The sequence below is a fragment of the Sus scrofa genome, chromosome 3 (assembly GCF_000003025.6).
Source record: "Sus scrofa isolate TJ Tabasco breed Duroc chromosome 3, Sscrofa11.1, whole genome shotgun sequence".
Classification (NCBI taxonomy): domain Eukaryota; kingdom Metazoa; phylum Chordata; class Mammalia; order Artiodactyla; family Suidae; genus Sus; species Sus scrofa.
Window position 1 is genome coordinate 8,794,757 of NC_010445.4, and position 25,474 is coordinate 8,820,230.

At 54.6% G+C, this 25,474-nt stretch overlaps 1 protein-coding gene across 1 annotated transcript; it reads left to right on the plus strand.

The window, feature by feature from the left end:
* Window positions 989–12,042, plus strand: MUC12 (mucin 12, cell surface associated). Its single transcript, XM_021087977.1, has 12 exons — window positions 989–1,016; window positions 4,472–5,302; window positions 5,714–5,815; window positions 6,488–6,615; window positions 6,895–6,959; window positions 7,687–7,838; window positions 8,211–8,282; window positions 8,376–8,538; window positions 9,210–9,371; window positions 9,979–10,055; window positions 11,486–11,574; window positions 11,727–12,042. Exons 1-12 carry the CDS (start codon window positions 989–991, stop codon window positions 11,766–11,768), a joined length of 1,911 nt encoding a protein of 636 aa, XP_020943636.1. The 3' UTR covers window positions 11,769–12,042.

Genomic DNA, 25,474 nt, shown 5'->3' on the forward strand with positions numbered 1-25,474 from the left:
CTTCAGAAAGTACCTCCACCCCAGGCCCTGGGAGTCCTACCACCACTCCTGACTCGTCTGGACCCACTGTCTCTTCAGAAAGTACCTCCACCCCAGGCCCTGGGAGTCCTACCACCACTCCTGACTGGTCTGGACCCACTGTCTCTTCAGAAAGTACCTCCACCCCAGGCCCTGGGAGTCCTACCACCACTCCTGACTGGTCTGGACCCACTGTCTCTTCAGAAAGTACCTCCACCCCAGGCCCTGGGAGTCCTACCACCACTCCGGAATGGTCTGGACCCACTGTCTCTTCAGAAAGTACCTCCACCCCAGGCCCTGGGAGTCCTACCACCACTCCTGACTCGTCTGGACCCACTGTCTCTTCAGAAAGTACCTCCACCCCAGGCCCTGGGAGTCCTACCACCACTCCTGACTCGTCTGGACCCACTGTCTCTTCAGAAAGTACCTCCACCCCAGGCCCTGGGAGTCCTACCACCACTCCTGACTGGTCTGGACCCACTGTCTCTTCAGAAAGTACCTCCACCCCAGGCCCTGGGAGTCCTACCACCACTCCTGACTGGTCTGGACCCACTGTCTCTTCAGAAAGTACCTCCACCCCAGGCCCTGGGAGTCCTACCACCACTCCTGACTGGTCTGGACCCACTGTCTCTTCAGAAAGTACCTCCACCCCAGGCCCTGGGAGTCCTACCACCACTCCGGAATGGTCTGGACCCACTGTCTCTTCAGAAAGTACCTCCACCCCAGGCCCTGGGAGTCCTACCACCACTCCTGACTCGTCTGGACCCACTGTCTCTTCAGAAAGTACCTCCACCCCAGGCCCTGGGAGTCCTACCACCACTCCTGACTCGTCTGGACCCACTGTCTCTTCAGAAAGTACCTCCACCCCAGGCCCTGGGAATCCTACCACCACTCCTGACTGGTCTGGACCCACTGTCTCTTCAGAAAGTACCTCCACCCCAGGCCCTGGGAGTCCTACCACCACTCCGGAATGGTCTGGACCCACTGTCTCTTCAGAAGTACCTCCACCCCAGGCCCTGGGAGTCCTACCACCACTCCTGACTCGTCTGGACCACTGTCTCTCAGAAAGTACCTCCCCCCAGGCCCTGGGAGTCCTACCACCACTCCTGACTCGTCTGGACCACTGTCTCTTCAGAAAGTACCTCCACCCCAGGCCCTGGGAGTCCTACCACCACTCCTGACTCGTCTGGACCCACTGTCTCTTCAGAAAGTACCTCCACCCCAGGCCCTGGGAGTCCTACCACCACTCCTGACTGGTCTGGACCCACTGTCTCTTCAGAAAGTACCTCCACCCCAGGCCCTGGGAGTCCTACCACCACTCCTGACTCGTCTGGACCCACTGTCTCTTCAGAAAGTACCTCCACCCCAGGCCCTGGGAGTCCTACCACCACTCCTGACTCGTCTGGACCACTGTCTCTTCAGAAAGTACCTCCACCCCAGGCCCTGGGAGTCCTACCACCACTCCTGACTCGTCTGGACCCACTGTCTCTTCAGAAAGTACCTCCACCCCAGGCCCTGGGAGTCCTACCACCACTCCTGACTGGTCTGGACCCACTGTCTCTTCAGAAAGTACCTCCACCCCAGGCCCTGGGAGTCCTACCACCACTCCTGACTGGTCTGGACCCACTGTCTCTTCAGAAAGTACCTCCACCCCAGGCCCTGGGAGTCCTACCACCACTCCTGACTCGTCTGGACCCACTGTCTCTTCAGAAAGTACCTCCACCCCAGGCCCTGGGAGTCCTACCACCACTCCTGACTGTCTGGACCCACTGTCTCTTCAGAAAGTACCTCCACCCCAGGCCCTGGGAGTCCTACCACCACTCCTGACTCGTCTGGACCCACTGTCTCTTCAGAAAGTACCTCCACCCCAGGCCCTGGGAGTCCTACCACCACTCCTGACTGGTCTGGACCCACTGTCTCTTCAGAAAGTACCTCCACCCCAGGCCCTGGGAGTCCTACCACCACTCCTGACTGGTCCGGACCCACTGTCTCTTCAGAAAGTACCTCCACCCCAGGCCCTGGGAGTCCTACCACCACTCCTGACTGGTCGGACCCACTGTCTCTTCAGAAAGTACCTCCACCCCAGGCCCTGGGAGTCCTACCACCACTCCTGACTGGTCTGGACCCACTGTCTCTTCAGAAAGTACCTCCACCCCAGGCCCTGGGAGTCCTACCACCACTCCTGACTGGTCTGGACCCACTGTCTCTTCAGAAAGTACCTCCACCCCAGGCCCTGGGAGTCCTACCACCACTCCGGAATGGTCTGGACCCACTGTCTCTTCAGAAAGTACCTCCACCCCAGGCCCTGGGAGTCCTACCACCACTCCTGACTCGTCTGGACCCACTGTCTCTTCAGAAAGTACCTCCACCCCAGGCCCTGGGAGTCCTACCACCACTCCGGAATGGTCTGGACCCACTGTCTCTTCAGAAAGTACCTCCACCCCAGGCCCTGGGAGTCCTACCACCACTCCTGACTCGTCTGGACCCACTGTCTCTTCAGAAAGTACCTCCACCCCAGGCCCTGGGAGTCCTACCACCACTCCTGACTCGTCTGGACCCACTGTCTCTTCAGAAAGTACCTCCACCCCAGGCCCTGGGAGTCCTACCACCACTCCTGACTCGTCTGGACCCACTGTCTCTTCAGAAAGTACCTCCACCCCAGGCCCTGGGAGTCCTACCACCACTCCTGACTGGTCTGGACCCACTGTCTCTTCAGAAAGTACCTCCACCCCAGGCCCTGGGAGTCCTACCACCACTCCTGACTGGTCTGGACCCACTGTCTCTTCAGAAAGTACCTCCACCCCAGGCCCTGGGAGTCCTACCACCACTCCTGACTGTCTGGACCCACTGTCTCTTCAGAAAGTACCTCCACCCCAGGCCCTGGGAGTCCTACCACCACTCCTGACTCGTCTGGATCCACTGTCTCTTCAGAAAGTACCTCCACCCCAGGCCCTGGGAGTCCTACCACCACTCCGGAATGGTCTGGATCCACTGTCGCTACAGAAAGTACCTCCACCCCAGGCCCTGGGAGTCCTACCACCACTCCTGACTCGTCTGGACCCACTGTCTCTTCAGAAAGTACCTCCACCCCAGGCCCTGGGAGTCCTACCACCACTCCTGACTGGTCTGGACCACTGTCTCTTCAGAAAGTACCTCCACCCCAGGCCGTGGGAGTCCTACCACCTCTCCTGACTGGTCTGGATCCACTGTCTCTACAGAAAGTACCTCCACCCCAGGCCCTGGGAGTCCTACCACCACTCCTGACTGGTCCGGACCCACTGTCTCTTCAGAAGTACCTCCGCCCCAGGCCCTGGGAGTCCTACCACCACTCCTGACTCGTCTGGATCCACTGTCTCTTCAGAAAGTACCTCCACCCCAGGCCCTGGGAGTCCTACCACCACTCCTGACTGGTCTGGATCCAGTGTCTCTTCAGAAAGTACCTCCGCCCCAGGCCCTGGGAGTCCTACCACCACTCCTGACTCGTCTGGATCCACTGTCTCTTCAGAAAGTACCTCCACCCCAGGCCCTGGGAGTCCTACCACCACTCCTGACTCGTCTGGACCACTGTCTCTTCAGAAAGTACCTCCGCCCCAGGCCCTGGGAGTCCTACCACCACTCCTGACTCGTCTGGACCCACTGTCTCTTCAGAAAGTACCTCCACCCCAGGCCCTGGGAGTCCTACCACCACTCCTGACTCGTCGGGATCCACTGTCTCTACAGAAAGTACCTCCGCCCCAGGCCCTGGGAGTCCTACCACCACTCCTGACTCGTCTGGATCCACTGTGTCTTCAGAAAGTACCTCCACCCCAGGCCCTGGGAGTCCTACCACCACTCCTGACTCGTCTGGATCCACTGTCTCTTCAGATAGTACCTCCACCCCAGGCCCTGGGAGTCCTACCACCACTCCTGACTCGTCTGGATCCACTGTCTCTTCAGAAAGTACCTCCACCCCAGGCCCTGGGAGTCCTACCACCACTCCTGACTCGTCTGGACCCACTGTCTCTTCAGAAAGTACCTCCACCCCAGGCCCTGGGAGTCCTACCACCACTCCTGACTCGTCTGGACCCACTGTCTCTTCAGAAAGTACCTCCACCCCAGGCCTGGGAGTCCTACCACCACTCCTGACTCGTCTGGACCCACTGTCTCTTCAGAAAGTACCTCCACCCCAGGCCCTGGGAGTCCTACCACCACTCCTGACTCGTCTGGATCCACTGTCTCTTCAGAAAGTACCTCCACCCCAGGCCCTGGGAGTCCTACCACCACTCCTGACTCGTCTGGACCCACTGTCTCTTCAGAAGTACCTCCACCCCAGGCCCTGGACCCCCCCCCCCCCCCCCCCCCCCCAGGCCCTGGAGTCCTACCACCACTCCTGACTCGTCTGGACCCACTGTCTCTTCAGAAAGTACCTCCACCCCAGGCCCTGGGAGTCCTACCACCACTCCTGACTCGTCTGGACCCACTGTCTCTTCAGAAAGTACCTCCACCCCAGGCCCTGGGAGTCCTACCACCACTCCTGACTCGTCTGGACCCACTGTCTCTTCAGAAAGTACCTCCACCCCAGGCCCTGGGAGTCCTACCACCGCTCCTGACTGGTCTGGATCCACTGTCTCTTCAGAAATTTCCTCCACTACAGGTACTGAGAGTTCTAGCACCATTCCTCACTGGTCTGGATCCACTATCTCTTCAGAAAGTTTCTCTACCACAGGCACTGGGCATTCTAGCAAATTTCCTGACTCGTCTGGACCCACTGTCTCTTCAGAAAGGACCTCCACCCCAGGCCCTGGGAGTCCTTCCACTGTTCCTGAATGGTTTGGATCTACCTTCTCCTCAGAAAGTTCTCCTACCACAGACCCTGCGGGTTCTAGCACCATTTCTGAATGGTCTGAATCTACCTTCTCTTTAGAAAGTTCTCCTACCACAGGCCCTGGGCGTTCTAGCACCATTCCTGACTGGTCTGGTTCCACTGTCTCTTCAGAAAGGTCCTCCACCCTAGGCCGTGGGAGTTCTATCACCTTTTCTGACTGGTCTGAATCCACTGTCTCTTCAGAAAGTTCTCCCACCACAGGCCCTCGGAGTTCTAGCACCGTTTCTGACTGGTCTGGATCCACTGTCTCTTCAGAAAGTTCCTCCACCCCAGGCCCTGGGAGTTCTAGCACTGTTCCTGAATGGTCTGGCTCCACCAATGCGTCAGTCCCTGGGTTTCGTACCATTTCAACTCTTCATCCTTCATTCACTAGTAGGAACACAGTTGTGACGACAGCCCATTCTCTGACTACGACACCACGTATGTCTCCTTGTATATCACTCTATAGACCCTACCCGTTCACCTCCCCTCATCAGCTAATCATTTTTCTCCTTTTCTCAGTCTTGTTCCACCCTTCCAGTGCCTTCTTGTTGCTAATGGACTTAGTCCATGCAGATGATAGTTTTCCCTTTTGGTTGTTAGGGCCCTTGTTTTCTTTGCATGTCCTCTTTTATCTCTTGCTTCCTCCCTCTCTGTTGTCCCTCCTCCTTTCCTCACTATCTCCTGGTGATTGAGGTGGTGGCAGAAGGGTCTCCATTCCTGCATGATTATCTGGTCCCAGTGCAGTGTCTTTCAGTGTAGTATCTGAATGATGGGGCTTGAAGCAAGAGTTGGTGTTTTTGTGTCTTGGGCTTCCATGGTAACCTCTGTGACTATTCTACCCCTTTTCAGGGCAGTGCTATAATGGGGCCACTTGGAACGGAGAAGATTGTATCTGCCCTCAAGGCTACTTTGGTTACCAGTGCAAATCCCTCTTGGATTACCACTTCCTAGGTAAAGACTTTTTTTGAGGCCTGTAGGTCGTCCCCACCCCTCTTAACCACTTAAAAGAGGAGGGCAGGACTGCAAGGATCATGTGCGACCCCTGCTTAATTGTGCAGTTAGAGGAGAAAATGTGACTTTCGCCCAAGCCAAGGTGCAGGTAGTACACGGTGCTTCTGCCTCTTCTTTTAAGGCCCTTTTCACTAGCTAACTTGCCTCTCTCATCATGATGAACTGGAGCCCTCCACTTAGATCTCACTGGGTCGTGATCCTGGCCACCAGCTCCTCATGGTATTCAGAAACAAGAGGCAGAAGTTTCAGCTACTCCCACCTGCCTTTTTTTTTTTTTTTGTCTTTTTAGGGCTTCACCTGTGGCATATGGAGGTTCCCAGGCTAGGGGTCGAATTGGAGCTACAGCTGCCAGCCTATGTCACAGCCACAGCAATGCCGGATCCTTAACCTGCCGAGCAATGCCAGGGATCGAACCTGCATCCTCATGGTTCCTAGTCAGATTCGCTTCCGCTGAGCCATGCTGGGAACTCCCCACCTGCCTTTTGAATTTCCCTCCTCCCCCCTACACATCTTCCCTACCTCCATGAGGCCAACAGATGAAGAATTAACCCATCCTGGAACTTATTACTCGGGGGGTTGCTGTCTCATTCCTGATGTGGCCTGTTCCCACAGAAATCCCAGAAAAAATCAATGCCACTGTAGACCTGAGGGTGAAAGTGACTAACAAGAATTTCACAAAAGAGCTAAATAACATATCCTCCCATGAACACCGGGATTTCACTCAAAAGTTCAAGAATCAGGTAAGAGCCAAGAAAGCCTAGATTCCCCCAATGTGAGAGGGGCTGCCGGGGCTCATCCTGACCTTCTCTCCAGGATTTCTCAGCTCATGGGTCCCTTCAGGCTTCCCAAGTCCTCAGACGGGGTCCTCCGGGAGCTTCCTTGCTTGAGCCCTCCCCCACCCGCATCCTGGAAGCAGGAACATCCCTATGCCTCTCCCTCTCTCTTTCCTGTGGGCTCAGAAAATGGGGACGGCTGCACACTCCGGGCCTATATGAGCTCAGCTTTCTTGTTTATTTCAGATGGCTAAAGCTTACAAGGGCGATGACTTTCCCCAGTACAAAGATGTGATCATTAGGAGACTGCTGTGAGTATGGGGGCAGTGGTGGGGGTGGGGGGAGTACTTTAAGACTTCTCTCTTGCCTGCTCTCCTGCTTCCGCCATCAAGAACAGCCAGAGTGTCAGTACCTGGCTGGGCCAGAAGACCCCCAGACCCAAGGCAACACCTGAGAGCTCTGAGACCATGCATTCCTTCATTCTTTCATCAGAACTTCCTTCCTTTTAAGACAGAATAACATTGCATTATATGTATAGACCACATTGTGTTTATCCATTCATCCATCAATGGACACTTAGATCAGTTCCACATTTTAGTTTTTATGAATAACGCTGCTATGAACGTGGGTATACAAACATTTCTTCCCGGGCCTGCTTTCAAGACTTCGGGATGGATGCCCAGAGGTGGAATTGCAGGACCATACGGTCATTCTATTTTTTAATTTCTTAAGAAACCACCATACTGTTGTCCACATGACTGTACCATTTCACAGCCCCACCAACAATGCACAAGGGTTCAAGGTCTCCACGCCTTTGCCAAGAGCCTGCATCTTTAGGAATGCACTTTGCCCATTGGCATTTATTGTAATCATTTACTGATGGTTCAATATCTTACTCTGTGGCCTCCCTCTAATTTAAAGGGGCTCTGTTCTGTCTTGCCTCTGGGTTATGCAGCTAAGGTTTCTCGTCACCCCTCCTATGTCTTGGGCCCCCCTTGTGGGGAGGGTGGGCAACTCACTGATGTCTCCTGGTTCCAGCAATGGCAGCGTTGTGGTGGAACATGAAGTCGTCATGGAGGCAAACTTCACACCAAAATTTCAGGAACTGTTTGAAAACCTCACCAAGATCATAAACCTCAAGCTTACAAATGAGACCAGAAGGCTAAGCAGTGATTCTCAAGAGTGCAAAGGTGAGCCCACCTAAAACCCCTTGCTGCTGGTGGGGAAAGGAGAAGAGGGGTCCCCTAGAGGTCTCGGCCCCACCTCCCACCCTCGACCCCTGCATCTCACCTCTCTCTGGACCTCCAGAGACCTGCCTCGAGGAATCCAGAAGCCGGGCCCAGGTACCTTCCCCACGCTCTTGTGCTGCTCCCCGCAGCCCCTCCCTATCCTGGGCTGAGGTTGTCACCAGCCCTAATGTCCTCACCTAAGCCAGCTCACAGGCCTGGCGGCATCTAGGGACGGGCCAAGACCTGAGTCCTCTTGGCGGGCGCAGAGGCTGGCTGCCGCCAGGGGACAGAGTGTGGCCTACCTGCTTTGTTCTTTCCCGCCGCCCCGGGCAGACGCCATGGATCTGTGCTTTGACAAGACCATCTTCGTTAACGAGACAGTGAAGCTTGGCTTTGACCTGCAAGGTAAGCAGCTCCGCAGAGTGTGGGTGCTAAACGGGGGCTAGGGGGGCGTTCGCCTCGCTGATGGTTCCTGCCTGCCCCCACCCCGCCCCCCAGGGCAATGCACCCAGCAGGTGGCCAAGGACTTTGCCCAATTCTACTATGTGGATGAACTGGATGGGAAGCTTGCCTGTGTGACCAAATGTACCACGGGGACAAAGTCGCAAATGAACTGTAACCAAGGCACCTGCCAGCTGCAGCAAAGCGGGCCCCGCTGCCTGTGAGTGCCCGTCCCCTCGAAGCCTGGCGCCCACCCTCTCTGCGGCAGAGCTGCACTCTCTCTGACAGTCACCCCAAGGGGCAGGGAGGGGGTGGGCAGAGCTCACAGGGCCCCTCCCCCCACTCCTCTGCATCCCCCTTCCCCCTCCCCAGGCCTCCCATCACCCCCAACCCCCACCAGAGGGAGGGGGAGGGGCAAATTACAGACACAGGCGGGCGGGCGTCTGAGGACTGAGGACTGAGCAAGCCCCTTCCTGAGAAAGTTCCAGCTATCAATTTCCAAATCTCTAACTACGCATCTCTTGATCTCCATCTGTCATTCATTTCCCTGATGTCAGCCCAGCCACCGTACCAGTATCACCTCCAGCTGCAGCTGGGGCGAGACTTTTCAGAGACCATAAATTAAGTACAAAATATAAAACACATGTGCCAGCTCCTTAGCGATTAGGCGGGCGGTGAACATCCTATGTCTGGGGTGAGGCACACAGCACTCTTGGATGCTGAATTCCTGCTCTGCAGATCTGGGGTCCCGGTACCCTCTCCCTACCTCTTCGCCTTGAGAAGTCAGAGCGAGAGCTGGTTTCTTGGGCTTTGACGTGGACTGTTTTGTATGGGGAGACTGGGTGGGCGAGGGATGCTGGTGGGCTGGCCTGAGCTTGTGTGTGTCCCCAGATGCCCGAACTCCAAGACCCACTGGTACTGGGGAGAAAGCTGTGAACTCAGCACCAGCAAGAGCCTGGTGTTCGGGATCGTGGGGGCCGTGGCGGTGCTGCTCGTGCTCGCGGTGCTGCTCCTGACCGTCTTCCTCGGCCGATCCCAGAAAAAACTGCGCAGGTGAGCCTCTGAGACAGCGCCGGGGAGAGGGAGCCACAGGCGGAATCCCTTAAGGCTCTGCCTCTTCCAGCTCAGCCATCAGAAGTCAGCTGAGGCCCAACCAGGGTGAGGCCCGGCCCCTCCCAGGCCCTCCCAGCTCTGGGTACAGCAAAGGGCAGCCTGCCGATCTGCTAGGATATTCTGTTTGGCAGAGAAATGGAAACACAAACTTATATACTGAAATTGGCTTAGGTAATGAAATGACCTGGTGCTTGTTATCACCGTGGCTGTTATCACGCGTGTCGCTCTTCCCAGCTGTAAAATGGGTTAGATCCACCTGGGAAGGTTGAATAATGCCCTGCCTGGCACTTGACCAGCTGTCAAAGGGAGCTGCCCTGACTCTGGTCCAATGTCCCCATCTCACAGGTAGGGACACTGAGGCCCACCAAGGGATGTGTGGGGGCAAACTTTGGTGACATGCCCAGGCATGCCTTTTGTTTTCTGCTGCCGAGGGCAGGGCCCCACCCGCCTCCGCCCCTGACCCACGGCTTGTGTGGACAGCTTCTTCTGGAAGCCGTGGGTCAGAGGCAGCTCTGCCCCCAGCTGCTCACGGCATTTCTATTGGCAGCCAGGAATACAATTTCTCTCGAGAGTGGCAAGGAGAAGATGTCCCTGCCGGTTTCCAGAACACAGGCATCTGGGAAGGTACATCTCACGGGGGGGCGGTGGGCAAGGGGGGTGGCAGCCTGGAGGGTTGGATAAGTGTCTCAGTTGGACTTAGTGGGGTTGTGGGGGACACGCACCTCCTGCCAGCCTGTCTTACATCTGCTGCAGCAGCCAGGCTTGGCCAGCTGCTTGGCAGCCTCCTGACCCCAAGCCCCGTGAGCTGAGGGCAGGGACGGTGCTTCAAGTAAGCCACCTGCTTCCGTGAACCTGGTGGGCAGCGAGACCTTGTCCCGTGGGGACCCTGCTTAAGAAAGGGGGTGGAAGACTTCCTGCTGTGGCACAATGGCATGGCCAGTGTCTTGGGAGCCCTGGGACATAGGTTTGATCATCAGCCCCGGCATCGTGGCTTAAGGATCCAGTGTCGCCGCAGCTACAGCTTAGGTCACAACTACAGCTTGGATCTGATCCCTGAAACAGGAACTCCGTATGCCGTGGGTTGGCCAAAAAAAAAGGAAGGAAGAAAGAGGAGATGGCAAAGAGCAGAGCCTGTAGGGGAATGAGGGCAGGGGGTCAGTGGGACATGAGGATGACAAAGCCAGATCAGGGCTGGCCCGTGGGCTTTGATGGGGGGACCTGCGGGGCTTTGGGAGAGGGGCCCGGGTGTGCTTCTGAGCAGCTCATGCAGGAGGATTCTAGGGGGACAGCACGTGCGACAGCGGAGAGGCCAGGGAGGGAGCTCCGCAGTAAGGCAGGCAGGGGACCATGAGGCCGAGCAGGGTCCGGGATGTGCGGACAGCAGGTGACAGTGTTCAGATGCCAGCGGGCAGGGCCGGTGTGCTGTTCACAGGCCCAGGGCGCGTGACCGAGGCGGGTGGGCACAGCGGGGAGAAGGCGCGCAGTGGGGCGCCGGGGGGAATGCAGAGGCCGAGGCTTCGCACAGCTGGTCTGTCTGAGGCCTGAGGAATGTTTGGAGAGATGCCAGGAGGACGTGGAGCCCGTGGCATGACGCCAAGGAGGGAGTTTATCTGCAAGACGGGGACATGGGGAGCTGGACACATGCCAACTCAAACAAGAAGATTCCAGCCCAGCCGCCCTCTGTCTGTGTGCTGTGGTTACTGTTGCTGAGGAAGTGGGCACGGGGACCTCCTCCTGCTCCACCCTGACCAAGTCACCCCGCCGCCCCAGCTCTCCAGGCCATGACCTCTGACCCAGGGGCATGTCAGAGGGCTGCGGCTCTGGTTCCCTCTGGTCCCTGTGTCACACGGGGCCAGCTCCCATCACAGTCCCAAGGCCCAGACAAGCTGCGCTGTCGGGAGGATGGAGGAGCAGGGGGAAGGCAGTTTAGGGCAACCATGGGATGGATGCTTCAACCCCACCCCCCTTTTATTTAACTGGAAAAAAAAAATCCCTCCTCTGTGTTTCTTCAGCCTCCCCCAGGCTGACTCTCACCCCAGCCCCTCTCCCTACAGGCCAGAATCTGAAGGGGGACAAGTTTGCCCTTGAAAACACTTACCAACACTTCCAGCCCTCCCTGGAGAATGTGGATCCCACCACAGAGGTGATTCAGGACCCACCCCACGCCCCACCAGGGGCTACTCCCCTTCCCCGCCCCTGCCCCCCCAGCGCCTGGGGCATCCCCCGGCCCGAGGCAGGTCACTGCATCACCAAGGGCCCCCTTGGCTCACCCCCTCTCTCCCATCCTGCCCCCAGCTCCACATTCAGAGGCCCAAGGTGGTGACAACTGCTCAGTGATGGGGGACATGGACTCCCACCCCTCAGCCAGATCTGGACGACCAGGCAGTGGCAGAGTCCTCCACAGGCCCAGGTCCACCAGGAGGAAACAGACGTCAGGGCCCAAGGAGGTCCTGCTCAGGGCTGGTGGCCTTGCCTGGCTCCCGCTGCTGTGAGCCCCCTCTGCTGCCTCGCACTCCTTCTGGGGCCCTCAAGGCTGCCCAGACACCTCAGCATCTTGTTTGCTCCGCTCTGGCATTTCCTACCAATAAAAGAACAAGTTTTAAAGTGCAGAGTGACGTCAGTGGTCTGTTCCCCTCCCCGCAGGGGCTGGGCTGCAGGCCTGCCTCTCTGGAAAGCTCCTCCTTGGCAGAGCACCCCTCCCAGGGTTGGACGCTGAATCTCGGCCCCTTCCTGTGCCCACATGTGGAGCACGGAGTCCCTTGCCTGCTTCAGGTGTGGGCAGAGCCGGGGCCATCTCCAACCGAGGTCTCTGTGGCCCATGGGCTTAGGGTCGCATCCAGGGAGTGGACCTCAAGCCGACAGAATGAGGATCAGGAGTTCCCAGGAGGCAGAATAGTGTGCACTTGGCCCTGCTGACCTTGGAGGGGGGCAAGGTCCCTCCAAATGACCCCAGGGGCTGGGTTTAGCTGTGAGCCCACAGACCCCAAAACTCTGAGCCATCCTGAGACTGGGCACTGCACCCCATGTCCTGGTGGGGCTCCCATGGCGGCAGTAAAGAGGGCTTGAGAAGAGGAGAGAAGGGGCCCCTCTTGGAATTCCCATCGTGGTTCAGTGGTGATGAACGTGACTAGTGTCCATGAGGTTGCGGGTTCAATCCCGGGCCTTGCTCAGTGGGTTAAGGATCCGGTGTTGCCATGAGCTGTGGTATAGGTCACAGACGTGGCTCAGATCTGGCATTGCTGTTGGCTGTGGTGTAGGCCGGCGGCTATAGCTCTGATTCAATCACTAGCCCGGGAACCTCCATATGCTGTGGGTGTGGCCCCCCCCAAAAAAAAGCAGGACTCCCTTCTCACAAGCTCAGGCCCACCCTCTCTCTGCCTCCTACCTCCCTCCAGGGGTCTCCTTCATTCCTCCAGGCTGCTTCAGACCCTGCACCTGCCCCTCCATGGGGGCGACAGATCCAATGGCCTGTGTGCCTACATGCTGCCTGGCCAGGGAGGGGCTCCCCTTCCCTTCCCCTTTGGCCCGGAATGGGGCTTGAACCCCCAATCGTTAGTGAAACTTCCAAGCTGCCTCAGGTGGCCCCCAGCTCTCCAGGGCCTCCGGACCAAAGGACTTGGGATCCATTTCATTATGCGATTTCTTGATGGTTATTCATTTCACCAGTTCCCAAAGGGGGAAGGGCAGGTGTGCTGCTCTCCAAGCTCTGAAGTCGAGACTGGTGACAATGACACTCTGTCTTCTGCCTCTGGTCCCCCAGCTCCTGCCCCACCCCCCCAATGGTGTTTGACCCTCCACTACCCTCATAGTCCCAGCGATGCCATCTCCTGGATCAGCCCCTGCCCAGGGGGGCCGAGTCCTGGGGGCACAGGTGGAGGTGCCCTCAGCCTCCTGCCCCCGGCTACTCCTCTCCTTCTGCAGCAAGATCTGGGGGAAGAGCCATGGCCTTGGGGCTCTTCTGAGTTAGCCTCTCTGAGTCAGTTTCTTCTCCGAAAAGTGAGAATAAGAATGTTGGAGTTTGGGAGTTCCCTCTGTGGCTCAGGCCGACTAGGATCCATGAGGATGCAGGTTCGATCCCTGGCCTCACTCACTGGGTTGGGGATCTGGCATGGCTGTGAGCTGTGGTGTAGGTGGCAGATACAGCTTGGATCCCGTGTTGCTGTGGCTGTGGTGTAGGCCGGCAGCTGCAACTCTGATGTGACTGCTAGCCTGGGGCCTCCCATGTGCAGGCCGTTGGGAGGTGGAGCCAAAAGACAGAGAGAGAGCTGACTGATCAGGGCTGGAGGATCAGACAGAAGCCCCCAGGCATGATCCCTGGCACGTGACAGATGCTCAACCAATGGGAGGGTCTGTCCTTACCCTGTGACTGCGGCCTCAGCTCCCACCCCTGCACCAAATGCCCGGGGTTTTCCTTGCAGGACAGGAGACAAATGTCTGCTCTCTCCAACTCTCTGGGCCATTTCTGCACCACTCACCCCCGCCTCGTGCCCTGAGGATGTCACAGGGCTGTCAGGCATCCCAGAACCGGGGAAAAGCCCACTGCTGTAGCCAGATGGACACCAGACGGGGGTTGGGGAGCCCCAGTTTCTAAACCTGCCATGAAGCCTCCGTGTGCCACTGGGCAACTCGGTTCATCTCTGGCCTCAGTTTCTCCCCCTAAAGGACAAAGGTGGGGACACTTAGGATTTCTTCCAACTCAGCTGCTCTGGGCTCCATGGCCATGGGGACCGGGTTCAGATCAGTGGCGGACGAGAGTGGGTCCTGGTCAGACCCTCCAGAAGTTCTCTCTGGCCCTCTCCTGCTCCCAGAAAAAGAGGGAGGAGAACAAAGGCGGAAACCAAACCATGGCCTCTGGACTCCCACCCCCTCAGGATGTCTTCCTGAGGTCACCGGGGTGGGGGGAAGGGTACTTGGGGGAGACGTGGTGGGGCCTGCACCCCTCATGCTGGGCCCTGCACATGCCATTCAAACAGCCACGACCTGGACTTTTTCCTGCCCCGGGCTCACGACCCCAGGAGCAGTGGGGGTCCTTGACGCCCTGCCCCAGACCCCAGACGACACTCCTTCAAGGGGACATGGGGACAGGAACAGGGAGAAAGAAGCCCTGAGCATCATCATGGGCAAGTCCAAACCCACCCACGGGCACAGGGGCCTTCCTTGGCGGCCACCCTGAGGCCTAACTGGGCAAGTGCAGAGAGTGAAGGCCGGACTGGAGGCTGGGCTGGGGCGGTGGCTCGCGCTAAAGAGGGGTTCACTGACCTGAACCCTGCCACCCCTTGGCACAGACTCCTAGCATAACGTCACCAGGAGTCTTATCAGTAGTAAGAATGACACCTTCTTTCCCGGCATGTTCGACGTCTTCCAGACTCTTAGTCACCAACATCTAAGGGTGGCATTTGGCCCATAGTCATGGCCGATCCTTCTGGTTCCCTCTCATCCCTTTATGCGCCCTGTCCTCCCTCTTCCCCCTTCCCCTCTCTCTTCTTTCTGCTTTTCTCTTCCTTCTCCCTTTCTTCCCCTTCTTTTCTCTCCACCGGTCCCCGATCACCCCTAGCCACTTCCCACCTTCCACACCCAGTGACTCTGTAACTCTGGCCTCAGTCTCCCCCCTGTGCAATAGTCTCTCAGATGCTCCCCAGGATTCTATCGTCCCCTCTCTGGGCCTGGCATCCACTGGCCTGGAGACCCCTAGCCAGCTGTGCGTGGCATCTGACTCCCCCACGTCCCTTCTCTGAGGACCCAGAACCATGTGCCCCTCAGGCCACGGGCCTGGGGATGCCAGGATGAGGCGTGGGCCTCGAGGAGCATCCTGGTGGCCTCTTCCTTTCCCAGGAGCCACACCTTCTGCAGCCACCTGCCCGGCCCCAGCATGTAGCACACCCTGGTTGTATTTCGTATGAGTGAAACACGGTGTTTTTTCAGTCCAGGGCTGCCCCATCCAGCCTTGGCAAGCGCCTCCTTGCCTCCCACCCCCAGCGCCAGGGGCACCAGGGCCTGGATACTCAGTTCTCTGCCTACGGTGTGCCCCTCTGTCCCTTCCACCCTCCCTCTTACCCCCTGCCCTCCACGTTAGACCGGGGGCCCTTTCACCTGCCTCCTGGTCCATGCTGCCAACACTGTCCAACTCTTGTTCTTCTTGAGAGTCTGGGAAGGTAGACTTGGGGGTTTATCCCTCCCCCACACCATCCCGCCCCACCCAAAATGAGGCCCACCTCCTCTGAGGAGCCCCCCTGGGCTCTCCACTAACCTCTTTCCCCTCCAACCCACCCCTGCAAGCAGTGGTGACCAGAAAGAACCATACTTCCTGCGGTTGCCATAACAAATTACCCCAGGAGTTCCCGTGTGGCTCAGGGGGTTAAGAACCTGACCTGTATCCATGAGGATGGAGGTTCGATCCCTGGCCTAGCTCAGTGGGTTAACGATTCCACAGTGCACTGGCCGTGGTGTTAGCCGGCAGCTGCTGCTCTGATTTGACCCCTGGCCTGAAACTTCCGTTTGTCGCAGGTGCGGCTTTAAAAAAAAAAAAAAAAAAAAATCCGACATGGTAATTCCCAGTTTAGTACAAAAGGACTTTATTGTCTCACATTTACAGAGGCCAGGAGTCCAAATTCAAGGTGTCAACAGGGCTATGCTCCTGCTGAAGGCGGCAGGGATGGCTATGTCCCAGCCTCACCCCTGGCTCCTGGAAGTTGGCTGGCAATCTTGGCATTCCCCGGCTTGCAGGCACATCGCCTGGATCTCAGTCTTTATCTTCATGTTCCCTTCTCCCTGTGTGCTCGTCTGTGCCTAAACTTCCCCCAGAACAAGGACACCAGTCATACTGGATTAGGCTTTAGCCTAACCTCATTTTAACTCGCTTACCTCCATAAAGACCTACCTGCAAATAAGGTCATGTTCAGGGTGCTAAGGGTTAGGGTTTCAACACTTCTTTTTGTTGTGGGGGGGACACAATTCAGTGTAAAACAATTGCCAAGAACTCGAAAGCTAGATGGTAGACTGGGTGTGGAGAGTGTGGGGAACAGGCCTGGCCGCAGCAAGGAGGAGGGGGTGTAAACGGAGGGTGTTTTGTTGTTGTTGTTGTTGTCTTTTGTCTTTTTAGGGCCACACTCATGGCATATGGCGGTTTCCAGGCTAGGGGTCGAATCGGAGCTGCAGCCGCCAGCCTACCCCAAAGCCACAGCAGCTTGGGATCCGAGCCACATCTGCAACCTACACCACAGCTCATGGCAACGCAGGATCCTCAACCCACTGAGCGAGGCAGGGATCAAACCCTCGTCCTCATGGATTCTAGTCAGGTTTGTTAACCACTGAGCCACGATGAGAACTCCGGGAGTGTGAGTGATACAACTCCATCCAGAGAAGCGACACAACATGAAATACTTTCGCTCTTTCACTGGGCAATTCTCATGTTTCGGGACTTCAGCACACCCCACCCCCCCAAACACCATTATCATGCCTAATAAGTTAATGATAATTCCAATATCCATTTTCCCAATTAACCCAAGAATATCTCTTATCCCATGGAGTTCCCGTCGTGGTGCAGTGGTTAATGATTAGGAACCATGAGGTTTCGGGTTCAATCCCTGGCCTTGCTCAGTGGGTTAAGGATCTGGCATTGCTGTGAGCCGTGGTGTAGGTTGCAGACAAGGTTCGGCCTCCACGTTGCTGTGGCTCTGGCGCAGGCCGGTGACTACATCTCTGATTTAACCCCTAGCCTGGGAACCTCCATATGCTGTGGGAAGCGGCCCTAGAAAAGGCAAAAAAGTAAAAAAAAAAAAAAAAAAAAAAAAAAAAAGAGAATGTCTCTTATCCCCTGCTTTTCTCAAATGCGAATTCAATAAATTTCACGCATGGATTTTGTTGTGTCCCTTTGGTCTTTTCATCTAGAACTGACTCCTACCTCTTTAATTTTTTGGTATTCTTGAATCTAGTATAGTTGTCTTAAGGAGTAGTTCACATTCTAGATTTGACTAATTACTGGTGTCATTTAACTTGTCCCTCAATCTCTATATTTCCTGTATACTTGCAGTTAGGTGTAGAGGCTTGATTAGACACAGCTTCACCATTTTTTGTTAAGCATACATCATAAATAATGAGGTACATACTTGCAGGTTGGCCTGGTATGATTAGCACAAGATTGGTCACTTGATGAGGGGAGATGACTCCTTGATTGCCAGTTCGATTTTATTTCAACCAGATAGATATCTGAGGGCAGAAGAAATACCCTCAAAGTATTCACACTTGAGAAGACGTGTGCTTGGCTTTGGCCACTGTACTTCCTAGAGAGAGCCTTGGGGCAAAGAAGAACTCCCTAGGCAGGAAACCTTCCAACCTAACTTGTGGATGGGGGCAGGAGAGACACAGTTGATTTGTGATAGACTCCAGCTAAGAGGCTCTGTTCTTCCCCAGTCCCAAGACTCTTCTCCTTTCAAAGACCAGTTTCCTCAGGGGTCCAGCCCTCACTTGGTTCTTTCTATCTGTCATGAAAATTCAGAGACCCCTGGTGATGATGATATTGACTTAAGGCAAAGGCAGTTTTGTGTGGGAGCTTGGGATCTGGGCATGAGGAGATCTCTATTCAGTTGAGCTTGGGGGACCATTTCCCAATGGAGCCCATTCCACAGGAACCAATGAGAAACACCTGTACATATAGAAGGAAGAGAAAGACCACAGTGATGGGAAACACTCCAATAGAATCACCATGGAAGTTTTGTCACCATCTCTGGTGAGGCCCTCCTGCTCATTCCAGGAAGACTCTTCTTCCCAGCATGCTCAGTTTCAGGACCAAGGACAGCACCCAATCAACTGGCTTAGGGCCGTGATCGCTTGAACACCGAACTGAACTTTCCATTAGACAAAATGTTCCTGTAAGATTTATTGTATTTCATCTTCAGGAAAAACATGTACTTTAAAACATAGAGCATTTTCTTTGGGGTTATAACACTATGAGTATTTTTAAAGTTCTTACTTATATCCATAGGTTCTGATTTTTTTTTTTTGTTGTTAGTCACTACAATCATGCCTAATAACTAAAAACAACAAAAGCAACTTCATGGAATTTTTCGTGGTTCCCAGACCTTCCCCATCATCTTTTGCTGGCCACCGAGGATACCACAAAAAGCAGGTCCCATGCACACTCACTCATGTGATTCAGGGACTCACTTCCTCCTGTGAGAAAACTTAAGTTCTCCTTCTGGAAATGGGTTCACATGTCTTTCCATGGATCTGAAGGGATAGAATCTTGGGCTCTTTTTCTGGCTTTCTCATCAACACCCTGGGTTAAATTGGGGGAAAATCACATTTGACCATTTGAACTCGTTCTTGCCTTCCTCTGAATAAAGACTAGATAGTTTCTGAAGTCCCCCTTACTGCTGTCATCTTTAACATTTGTAGGATGCTTTAGCACTGTTCCTGCCATGCAGCTCAGAATTCATTTTGCTCTGGAAGGTGTCTCCCACAGGCAACTCTACTTAAACCACAACTTAACAAGAGGGCAGGCTCTGCTGCCCCCTCATGGACACTTAGGGAATCTGCAGGCACCGTCCAGCTTCTCTCCCAAGAGAGATCTTTAGCTTTCATTTGTTTGGTTCTCATATTTGCAATCAAGATGCCCAGCTCCTAAACTGAGCTGTCCTAGTCCATTCAGGCTCATATAATAGAATACCACATACTGGATGGCTTAAAAACAACACACAGTTATTCTCACAGTTCTGAAGGCCGAGATACCCAAGATCAGGGTGTTGAGAGCTTCAGTGTCTGCTGAGAGCCCGCTTCTTGGTTCATAGGCACCTTTTTGCAATACCCTTCCCACACCTTCCTCCCTAGAAGCTGACTCATCCTGAAACTCCAAATCCACTTCCTCCAGGAAGCCCTCTCTGATACAACCCTTGCAATTAATCCTTCTCATCTACATCTGTCTATCTAGTCAGCTCTGGGTGCTACAACAGAATACAATATACTAGGTGGCTTAAACAACACACACTGGCTTTCTCCCAATGCTGTAGGGCAGAAGTCCCAGATCAGGGTGCTGGCAAGATCAAGATCATATTCTGGTAAGGGCTCCCTTCCTGGCTGGCAGACTGGCCCCATATCCTCACACGATCACTTTTCTGTACATGCACACCCCAGAAGTAGAGGTGGGTGTGCAAAAGAGCAAGCTGTTGTCTCTTCTTATAAGAGCACTAATCCCTGTTGGATCAAGGCTCCATTCTCATAACCTCATCTCACTCCACCTCCCAAAGGGCCCATCTCCCAAACCCTCACGATGGGGTTTAGGGCTTCAACACATGGTTTTGGGATGGGGCAAATATTCAGTCATTAGCTCTTCTTAACACAAAGGGGTGACACTCCTAGATATACTCCTTATGTCACAGTGGTAATTTTCCCTATGTAGATAGGACAAGGGCGAGGATGTGGCTTTGCTCTCTTCTGTGCCCCAAATGCCTAACATAATGCATCGTGCATAGAAGATGCAAGTAACGCTGTTATATTTAACTGAATCAAGACTCATCTCCACACAAAGTTTTTAAAAACGTCCCCAGTCACATTCATCTCACCCTCTCTGGCCTCCTTTTGGGCTCATGGCAACATGACATAACTGAATTCTTACATGTTCTCTGATTGCTTCATACGTGCTCACCTCCGATCCTACAGAAAGCTCCATGTTTAGGGCCATAGAAGCCAGTTCCGGGCCGTGTGGGCCATGGGCACCTGTTTGTCCTCCCCTCCCACAGCTAAGCACCGCCCTCTCCGGACTAGATCAAGACAAAAGGAATGGTGAGCGGAGCTTCCTTCCCCATCACAGAGGGGCTGGGTTTGGGGATAAATCAGCACCCTCGCCTCCTTCCTTCTCCTTCTCTGGATTTTTCCAGATTGTTTTCAGTCACCCAGAGACCTTGGGAATGGGCAGAGCATGAAATAAGGCTGGGCGTTCAAGGACCACTCCCTGATGATAACCTAAGACCAGTGCCACCAGCCCACCCTTGAAATGTGTAGAGACAAAGGAGATCAAAGCTTCCTCTAAAATTCAGTGCTCCGCAGGCAGATTATAGTATAATTTTTCATAAGTAAGGGTCTTGGTGTGTAGAAGTGCAGAGATTTCCCTAGACCCGGGAGATGTGACCATTTGTTCTGCTGCTGAGGGTGGTGTGACTCCGTGTAGACGGCGTTTAGGTTACAGACCCAGGTCGGGCTGGCCTGATTCATCCGTGATGATACAGCAGGCAGGGAGCTGGCAGCTCGCTAAGCTGGGCTGCCTGACAAGAGGCAGGGCTCACAGGGGAGCCTGGTGGCTGAGGAAATTTACTGCGTGTTGTAGCCAAGGAAAGTAGAATTGGCTCTGGGCGATAATCAGCCTGATTAGCTGAGCGCCTCCTGGAGCGGTTGGAGGGCAGGGAGGCGGGGTGGGGAGGACAGCCAGCATCAAGGTGGAGCCCCAAGGGCTGGGGTTTGCTGAGGTCAAGAGCCACTGAGGCCCAGAGGAGTGTATGGAGAAGCAAAGGCAGAGAAAACAAGCACAACGCCCAGTCGTGGGAGGGAGGGTGTTTCAGGAGCGGCGACCAGGCTGAAAGCTGGGAGTAGGGACATGCAGGTGTGGTGATGGGGCAGCCAGGACCGAAGACAGTGGGTGGAGCCGGGGTGCCCATCGTACCTCTTCACCAGGCCCTGGCCGAGGGGCAGGTGCTGGCCAGGTTAAAGGCCCAAGATCCACCATCAGTCCCGCCCTGGGAGACTCAGCCTCTGCTGCATGTGTGGGTCCTAAGCGGAGCTCACCAGCGTTGACCTTGGTGGGAAGGCCACAGGGTTATTGTAGTGTGCCTGCTAGAACCCCAGCAGGTCTGTTTTGAGAGATAAAACTGCAGCCTGCTGGCTCTGCCCTCCCCTCCCACCTCCTTGCTATAGGATCCTGTCATGTCTGGCCAGGACTGAGTGACTCTGTCCTCCACGTGGATGGGCCCCTGTCAGATGACACACCTGTTGCCAAAGCTTGGCCTCTGTCTGCCAAATACAAACGTGGAGACGGGTTTTGGGTGAAGGAGAAAGATAGCTTTGCCAGGCAAAGGGGGCACAGCAGGCTAAGGCCTTAACGACTGTGCCCCCCCTTGGGAGAGATTGGGAGGTGGTTTTATAGTTTGGGCTGCAGATAAGGGTCAGGGTAGAGGCAAGCTTGCATTGTCTTTCAAACCTGGGGTTTTGTGGTCCTAGGACTGGTTCTGGTGGTCCTCCTTCTTCCCAGAATGCAGACGCTTCATCAGGTAGGTCTTCCATTTGTTGCGGGGTTTAGTCCTGCAGAAAGGGCTCAAAGATCTCCTTATGGTTCCTTGAGGAGGAACCAGCACCCCACCCATGGCTGCACTATTGTCTCTTGATGCTCCTCCCTGGTCCCTGCATCCCTTCCCTTCCCTGAGCAGCAACTGCCCTTTGGAACTCAGGGAAGCTCATGGAGGCTGAGGCTTATTTCCTAAAAACAAGAAATGGAGGGCACAGAAAGGCTTGTGTGCCCAGGAGCCTCAAAGGGCCCTGCTCGGTTACACCACCAGACTTCCCAAATCATCGTGATCACAGTCACAGCTCAACAATTTGTGAACCCTTGGTCTCTGCCAGTCCTGGTGCCAACCATGCACATGCGTTAATTCGCAGCTCCCCAACCTGGGCACCTCCACCCAGTGTGCCCAGAAAGTGTAACAGTGAGCAGGGACAGGGAGCACCCCCCCATCCCCTGCCACTTGGACCACCGCAGGGCTTGCTGGAGGCTGGTGGTGCACCCTTAGGTAACCTCTTCCCAATGCAATCAGTTTTGCCCTTGTGCCAGTCAGGGGAAAGCTTTGAAAGCATAGCCATAGTGCATTTGATCCTCAAGCAGCCATAGGAGGCAATGACCTTTTTCTAGGCTGTACAGATGAGGAAGTCGAGGAGTCAAAGGGTTAAATCGCCTGCCAGTGGTCACCCACGTGGGAAGAGGGAGGTTTGCACTGGGCGTGCTCAGTGTGAAAGCCGGCTGTGGGAAGAAGCCTTTGGGAAAGCAGACTGCCCTCCCCCACACCAGGACCCATGTCATCGGGTCAGAATTGCTGGCAAAGCCAGCGCTCTCCCAACACCTCCATCAGGATGGAGGGTCCCCCCTGGGTAGGGTGGGGCCTCTTTCAACAGCTTGGGGAGAAATGGAAGGAAAGGTCCTCCTGGTTCTCTTAAGCCCAGGGTTGAGCTCGAATCTTCCTGGGGTGGGCGGGGGGGATAGGGGCCACAGGTGCTCAGCTCTTTGCTCCTCCTCTTCCTCCGTCACCCGAACGGGGCTCTCGGCACTGCAGAGATTCACGCTGAGGGCATCCAGGGCTGGGATTTGCTCCAATAAGTCAGAGGCGCCTGACTCGATGCCAGAGGAGCCAAGCATCATCGGCTGTGCTTTCAGCCACTCTTAAACCTGGAGGGCAGTTTGAGCCCTGGAACCTGATGGCAAGCTCTTCTGGAGAGCTGCCGCAGGAGCCTGGCAGACCCCCTAAGACTCACTCCCCAGCCACCAGATCGAGACCTCCTACACACTCCGAGGAGAGGCTGACCCCTGTATTCGTTTTCTATTATGTATCCATAACAAAGGGTCATGCTGAGCGGCTTAGACAATAGAAATATATTCTCTAGCAGATCTGGAGGCCGGAAGTCCCAGATCAAAGTGTCAGCAGAGTTGGTATCTTCTAGGGCCCCGAGGGAGAATCTATTCCATGACTCTCTCTTGGCTTCTGATGGCTGGCTGGCCATCTTGGCGTTTCTTGGCTTGGAGAGGCATCACCCCTCCTGCTTTCATCTTCAGATGGCATTCTCCTCGTGTGCTGTTCTCTTTGTGGGCATAAGCTCAACCCTGGGCACAAGCCTTGACTTCCCCTTGGTATGAGGACGCCGGTCCTATTGGATGGGGGCTCACTGTACTCCAGTATGGCTTCATCTCAATGGAACTCGCTACCCCTGCAAGACTATTTCCAAAGGTCACGTGCTGGGGTCCTGGGGGTTAGCCCTCCAACATACGAGCTGGGGGGAGGGGGCGCAATTCAACCCATAATGGCTCTTCTCCTACAATGGCTGTTCTCACATTTGGTTAAGGATCCGAATCGCCATCAAAGACCCCAGAGGCTCAAGCGTGTTGACACAGGATGAAGACTAAGGGGTCCTGACACCACCGGTGTGACTCTCCTTGTGGACTTTTAACTCACCCAGGTACAGAGTTTTGAGCTGGTTACACATCTCAGATCAACCCATTGTCCACTGGGCAGACAAGGCTTCTTTGTCATCACATTTGTCCCTCTGTCCCAGCGGCTGACTCTCTCCCCTCCTGCATCAGTGCCTGCTCCAACGTGCTACGTGTAGATTAATTACCCATTAATAGATTACGGTTGCCTTGAAAGTTATACTGTGCTGGTTTTATCTCTACAAGTGTTTTAAAATTAGGTATGTGAATGCATTCTGTGGATCTTGACTTTTTCTGTTTCTATTCATTTAAGTTTTTAAGGCTTGTCTCCAGGAGAGATTCTCTGGGGGTTGGGTTGCTAGGTCATTAGATTTGCATATAACTTAGTTTCACTGCTTTGCCAGTGGGCTCTCCCAAATGGCTATGCCCATGTCTCCACCCCCCAGTTTCCATGTCTCCCCAGACCTGTCTTTGGATGGGTACGGGTGCAAAATTAGGAGCATTTTCTAAAATGCTTATTGGTGGAGTTCCCATTCTGCCTCTGCTGTAATGAACCTAACTAGTAGCCATGAAGACGCAGGTTTGATCCCTGGCCTCGCTCAGTGGATTAAGAATCCATCATTGCAGTGAGCTATGGTATAGGTTGCAGATGCGACTTGGATCCTGCGTTGCTGTGGCTATGGTGTAGGCTGGAAGCAGCAGCTCGCATTTGACCCCTAGCCTGGGAACTTCCATATGCCTCGAGTGCAGCCTTAAATAAACCAAAAGAAAAAAAAAAAAAAAGCTTACTGGCTTTCATAATCTTTGCCTATTTGTCTTTGGGTTGCTTGCCTTTTAAAAATTATTTTGCAGGAGTTCTCGTGGTGGCGCAGTGGTTAACGAATCCGACTAGGAACCATGAGGTTGCGGGTTCGATCCCTGCCCTTGCTCAGTGGGTTAACGATCCGGCATTGCCGTGAGCTGTGGTGTAGGTTGCAGATGCGGCTCGGATCCCGCGTTGCTGTGGCTCTGGTGTAGGCCGGTGGCTACAGCTCCGATTCAACCCCTAGCCTGGGAACCTCCATATGCCGCGGGAGCGGCCCAAGAAATAGCAAAAAGACAAAAACAAAACAACAACAACAACAAAAAAATATTTTGCAGTTTGCTGGATATGAATCCCTTATCGATTTCAGATATTGCAACTGTCTTTTTCCAGCTATACACACTTTTTTTTTCTTTGCCACACCTGTGGCATGTGAAAGTTCCCAGGCCAGGGATCAAAAAGGCCCACCACAGCTGTAACAAGAACCACAGCAGTGACAACACTGGATCCTTAACCCGCTGAGTCACAAGGGAATTCCTGGACACCTGTATCGTAACTATCTCTACAGCACCCCTTGTTGAACAGGAAAAAATTTTTTTCTTTCCCATACATAGTTTGTGTTTTGGAGCTTCAGTTCAAAAAGTTTCCCCCTCTAAAAATTTCACAAATCCTCTCATAAGTCATATTCTGTAAGTTTTGTCATGTTATTTTTCACATTTATCTCTGGACCTAGTGGGAATTCACCCCACTAGGTAAGTATATGATAAGTCAGGAATCTGAATTAATTTCTCATTGCTGGTACAACAAAGTACCACAAAGTTAGTGACTTAAAACCACTCAAGTTTATCATTTTACAGTTTTGGAGGTCAAAGTCTAAAATGAGTTGGTTTTGGGGGTGGGGGGCATGACTATGGCATGAGGAAGTTCCCAGGTCAGGGACTGAACTTGTGCCACCACAGTGACCCAAGCCACAGCAGTGACCATGCTGGGTCCTTAACCTCTAGGCCACCAGGGGACTCCCAAATGAGTTTTATGGGGCTAACATCTAGGAGTTAGTAGGGCTGT

Excerpts from the sequence above, each read along its gene's own strand:
- MUC12 (XM_021087977.1), top strand. The coding sequence starts at position 989 with ATGGTCTGGACCCACTGTCTCTTCAGAA. Across the intron at positions 10,056-11,485 it reads GAACACAGGCATCTGGGAAG|GCCAGAATCTGAAGGGGGAC; the intron begins GTACATCTCACG and ends CTCTCCCTACAG. Across the intron at positions 11,575-11,726 it reads ATGTGGATCCCACCACAGAG|CTCCACATTCAGAGGCCCAA; the intron begins GTGATTCAGGAC and ends TCCTGCCCCCAG.